Source organism: Helobdella robusta (genome assembly GCF_000326865.2).
Source record: "Helobdella robusta unplaced genomic scaffold HELROscaffold_61, whole genome shotgun sequence".
NCBI classification, from domain to species: Eukaryota; Metazoa; Annelida; class Clitellata; order Rhynchobdellida; family Glossiphoniidae; genus Helobdella; species Helobdella robusta.
This window is the reverse complement of record NW_008705338.1, coordinates 755,472-761,471: the sequence shown is the minus strand read 5'-3', so window position 1 is coordinate 761,471 and position 6,000 is coordinate 755,472. Positions and strand designations below refer to the sequence as shown.

At 34.2% G+C, this 6,000-nt stretch overlaps 1 protein-coding gene across 1 annotated transcript; it reads right to left on the bottom strand.

The window, feature by feature from the left end:
• Positions 1-760: 760 nt before the first annotated feature.
• HELRODRAFT_144776 (hypothetical protein) lies at positions 761-1,418 on the bottom strand (the record flags this gene model as incomplete). The annotated part of the gene is made up of 3 exons (XM_009029729.1): positions 761-987; positions 1,151-1,295; positions 1,353-1,418. Coding segments are annotated over 3 exons (438 nt in total), but the record flags the coding sequence as incomplete, so codon positions are not given.
• Between the last annotated feature and the right edge of the window lie 4,582 nt (positions 1,419-6,000).

The window sequence follows — 6,000 nt, the reverse complement described above, 5'->3', positions numbered from 1 at the left end:
GAATTTTAATAAACTAAACGTTCACCAAAAAACTTTAGTGAGAAAAATGAACGTTTAGTTTAGTTTAGTTAAAATTCAAAATAAGTTTATTTTGAATTTTAACTAAACTAAACTAAACGTTCACCAAAAAACTTTAGTGAGAAAAATCAAAAAAACGGACTACAAACATATTAACGCCAAACATTCAGTAGAATTTATAGAATATTGTAAATATATATATATATATATATATATATATATATAATTATTGTTTAATTAAATTAATCAACGTTTATTTTATTTTTATTCTCATTAATTCTCGATGTTTTTTAATTCTTATGTGGTTATTATACCAATATTTTAATAAAAAGACAAAAACTTAACTACATTATATTTTTTGAATCCAGCGCTATCATTTAACAGATATCACAAAAAACTATATAGAATGATAGTATTAGTCTGCATTTTTTTAAGCTTTAGAAACTGAAAAAATCACGAAACATACAAAAAATGCAATCAAACAATTAACAGGTTTGGTTCAGCATTCAAATTTTATATTGTTCACATTTAGATTATTATCCACAAGTTTAAACAAACATTAAAAACTATTTGAAAATATTTGATAAAACGTTTGCTAAAAAGTTACATTTTCAACCTAATATATTTATTATACGAATAGACAATGATTATAAACTCAATGTCAGCCATTCTTCCTCCCTGCTCACACATTACGTTTCACCATCATTCTGCAGTGAGTAACAGGGGAGAAAGCGTAATCGAGCGATGATCCATAGAAATTATTCAAACGCTGATAGTAACAATGATTGTACCAATTCCCAGATAAGTTATCCAAAGCACAGTGGAAAGTTTCGTGGAGATCGTTATCTTGGTCAGGAGTGGAAAAATTCATTCCATTTTGAACGAGAATTGGATTTGGACTGTTCAGTACATCGCACTTATCTCCTCTATATCCAGAAACGTTGAGAGAATATTTTTCAAATTCCGTGCCTACCTGCAATATTTGCTTCTCGTTCAAAGTGTGTTGACATATTTTAAATTTTTAGTTTTAGAAAATTGGTTCTAAGGGTTCAATGGATATCATGAAATTATCTATAAAGTTCATTATTACAAGTAATCGTCAAAATTTAAACATTAAATATTAAAAACCAACAAACCTTGAAATGATCATATTCATCGGAGTACCAAACACCCCTTATGAGAACTTCAAATCTCAACCTGTAATCAGCCGATGCCGTCAATTGGTGCATCTTCTCCAGACCCAACCAGAAATTTTTATCGTAAGTACCGAACCCTGACTGAAATATTTTATGTTTATAACAATTTAATCACAATAATTAGTTTTTAAAGTTTACTTTGTACTTAGCCCAATTTTGATTGAAACTCTGCGAGCCATCAATCCTCTGCTGAATGACTATCCATCCATTGACAGACGTAACAGGAGTTGAGTTAGCAAACGTTGGAATGCTCAACAAAATTGATTGATTAAAAGAGCTGTAACCTAATTACATCAAATTCATTCGTATGTTCAAAATATTTTATAATCAGTGGAATGAAACTGTTTTTAGTATTAATAACATTGGAGTTCTACAACGTGGACATAAAGTTGAAAACAGACGCACAGAAACCCCAAAAGAGGCATGGGTCCATGAAGCGAGCGGGGCCGACGCAAATGTCAGTGCCGCCCAACTGCAAACAATGTTTGTCAAAATAAATTACTCCCGTCGTTAATAAATGCCTTAGTTATTTAAAATTATAAAAATAAATCAATAATAATCACCACATATTAATTATATAAACATAAAAACATTGGTATTCAAAATTTTTGTAAATTAGACGAGCGTGCCGTATCACGCAGACAAAATAGCTAAAATCTGTAAATTCAACCATTCAAAAAAACTGAGACCGATTTGTCTGAAAAAATAGTTGATAGAAAAAAGCTTTGAACAAAATCCACAAAGTGAGCCAAATAAGAAGTTATCTGAACGTTGCCCTAGAAATTATTGCGTCATTACACGCATTTTTACAATGTAAACCATCACCTTCCCTATATCTCCCATGCACAAATTATAATTGTTGCGTGACATCATTGCTCCTATTGCATCCAGTAGGTAAAGTGTACAATGGGACAATAGGAAAGATACGATAGAGCGGTTTCAGTTTATAATTCCACGTATAACTAAATTACTCTCAATCTAAACTATTATTTTGTATAAGAATATTTTATTCAAGTACTTAATGAAAATAAATTAGTTGTCAAATTTACAATTAAAATTAAATTTCTACTAAGCAAACGAGTTTAATTTACACAAATACATTAAGTTCCACTAATGTTTTTCAAGAAGAGCGATTCAACGTCTCACAGGCATTTCTTACGTTTATTTCATGATTTTTAAATTAAAACCAGCAGCAGTCAGTCACACAAAAAGATAAGACAAATAGATTTAGAAAAGTACTTTGGGTTGAAACGCAACATTTTTTCAAAAGGTTCAATCAATCCATATTAACAAGATATCTAGATTATACTTTTTGTTTATAATTTATGAATATTTTTTGTACAAATTTCAATTTTGATCGAAATTTATTTTGGCTGCCGCATGCATTGCCCCTTTCTAGCAAAGGTTAGGTGGCTCTGACAGGCGCTCAACCAGGTAACCCAATCTATGTGCCTGGAGTCCAAACGTTGTCAATAAAGTTGGGCTTAACTGTAAGTTATTGAAACAAAGTTTAAAACTTAAAATTGACAATTTGTACAAACCTTGAAGATCAAGACAGATGGACAACTGCCTTTTACCAGTGAGACACATGTAGAGATCACAAGGATTGTTGATGCCAGGTAGTGAGTTGGAACAAGAGTAGAACAATCCACCGTTGAGGGTGAATGGGAAGTTGCAGGATTTGCTCACGATCAAATTGATATTGTTTGCTTTAGCGAAAATGTTTTTCAATGAATTGAATCAAAAGATACAAATTATCCCTAAAGTTTTTGAACAAACCCATCAACTCATATTTGGAAATCAAAAAAGAAGAATAACTTACGAATTGGTGGTTTTGCAAGATCCTTGGCAGCTGTAAAAAAATCATAATAAATAAATGAATAAATTAATATTGAATTTAATTGAACGGATGCTCAACATCGAATCCAACCAACCCACCTAGAGCTCGTTGGACCGCATCATCCTGCTGGTGCAACTCGATGTTTTAGCCGACAGTTGAAAAATTAAAAAGTTAAAACTAAATGCATGAAAATTTTTTAATAAGTTTTAATTTTATTCTTAAAATAAAAATGCTACTAGCCTTGTAACTTCGGCAATTAATTCTACTCAAAACAATCTTATAATGAACATCGCAAGTGAAATGAAACAGTTGGCAATATCTAGCTGGCTGACTAGCGTTGTTGGATATGTAGTTGAATGCGTTGCAAGTGATGTTACCATTAGTGGGAAAAACATAATGAGAACATTTGGCAGAACATTCCAGTAAGGATTGTATGTTGGTTAGTACTGCGGTAGGTTCGGAAGCAAAACACATGGGATTGTCTGGCTCTCCTACCATTCCATACTTCTTCTCAACTGTTGCTAAAGCCAACGAGCAAACCGATGATGAGAATAAAATGATTATCATTAAAGTAACTGTAAACCATATTTTTGGTTATTCTAGAAACAAATTCGGTGTATGCAATGTAATTCTCATTGCAACGACAATTCTTAATATACTTTATTTTCATATACACCATACCGAATTTTACATTCAACAACGTCCTATGTATATCATTACTGAAGGGAAGAATGAGGCATTCATCACATTCATACAAAATATTCATAGCAACAACATTCATACAAAATATTCATAGCAACAAGCAGTCTTTAATTTGCCAGTTTTTAATTAGAGCAGTCCGAATTTGAACGTGCTTCGAGTCTAGTACATGTTCATAAAAATAATTCGTTTGATGCGTACACAGTGGGTATAATATATATATATATATATATATATATATATATATATATATATATATATATATATATATATATGTAGAGTTTATATAGCGCTCGTTCAAGTTCTCACAAACGCTTTATCCCACAAGTGCGCTTTGATTCTTTTTCTAAAAATCACTTCATCAATCTCATTTGTTTTCAGCTCTGTTGGCAAATCATTCCACATCCTTGGGCCATACACTGCAAAACTTCTTGACGCCATTGATGAGTTTACCAACGGTTTCTGAAAATCATTGTTTTTGGAAGATCTTAAGAATCTACCCGCCACTATTATTGGTGTTTTTTTGCACAGATCCATTAGATATTTCGGAGCCGAACCTTGCATACATCGTTTCATCATCACCAAAACTTTGAAAACGATTCTGCTTTCAATTGGTAGCCAATGTAATTCACGAAAAATTGGGGTCACATGGTCATATTTTTTTCCTTGTACTATAAACTTCGCTGCCCTGTTTTGTATTGATTTTATCCCATATATTGTTGACTTCGGACATCCGCTCAGCAAACTGTTGCAATAATCAACCCGACTGACCACAAACGCATGGATCAGAGATTTTGTTGTATCCAGATCAAGAGAGGCTCTTATGCGGCCAAGCTGTCGAAGCTGAAATGAACAGTCCCTAACGAGGTTATTCACATGCTGATGCATATTCAGTGTACTGTCCAACCAGAAACCCAAATTTTTTACCACACCAGTGAACGGCACCATCACAGACCCAAATCTTATGCTCTTTACATCAGTTTTCGAGAGCTGTTGTTTAGTTCCAATCAACATTACCTGTGTTTTTTCATCATTTAATTTTAGTCTGTACGAACCCAACCAATTCTTTAGGCACATTATTTTCTCTGAGACAAGTTCAACCATTTCCCCCACCGACCCCATCCCAGCGCTGCTGATGATCTGTATGTCATCTGCATATGCGTACACGCGCAGATCAGTATGTTTCAACAATTTCGCTACTCCTGAAGTGTACAGGAGAAAAAGGAGTGGGCCTAACACTGAGCCCTGAGGAACTCCGTTCTTTATTTCCATGACTGTTGATGCTTGTACCCCGTAGACCACTTCATACGTTCTCTCGCAAACAAATGATGACAACCAACCAAGTACCTTGCCTTTCAAACCAAATTGATTTTTCAAAACCAAATGCAGCACGTCATGATTGACACAGTCGAAAGCTGCACTCATATCCAAAAGTGCCAAGAGAGAAACCCTTTTCTTGTCAACAGCTTCGTACGCATCTACCAACAGACGAGTTAGTGCTGTTTCAGTCGAATGATGTCTTCTGTAGGCAGATTGTGCATACGGCATCAGGTTCTGTTTGTCTAAATGCTGCACCAGCCGTCGTACTACCACTCTTTCGATTAACTTAGACAAGAAAGTTAATTTTGAAACTGGTCTATAATTGCCCGGATCAGACACATCTGACTGGGGTTTTTTCAACAGCGGCGTGACAATTGCATGCTTGGCTATCTTTGGTAAAATTCCGTCTCTCAAAGATGCATTGACCATGACAGTTATGAAGGGTAGAAGAACATCCAAAAACTCCTTGAGAATGTATGTTGGGACAGGATCACCTGAGCATGTCGTTGACGGTGATTGCGTTATTATTTTGTGAACCTCTTCTTCTGTGCAAGGTTCAAAATTATCCAATACTCCAACAGACAACTCTTCAATTTCAGGAAAATCATAATGTTGAGTCACCCTCATTACTCTATCAACTTTGTCTTCAAAATGTTTGATAAAATCGTCAGATGAAAGTTCTGTCTTTTTTGACTCTGACATCTTTACATTTTTATGCATCATCTTGTTCACATGACGCCAAAGTTGAGAAGGATTTTTTTTGCAAGATGCTATCTGATTTCGCCAATAACTATTTTTCTTGTCTATCAGCAACACTTTCCTGTCCTTCAGGGCATCATACCAATTTTTCCGATCATCATCATTCTTTGTTTTGCGATATTTCTTTTCCAGCTTCCTACACCATCGTCTAGACCGAATGCACTCGTC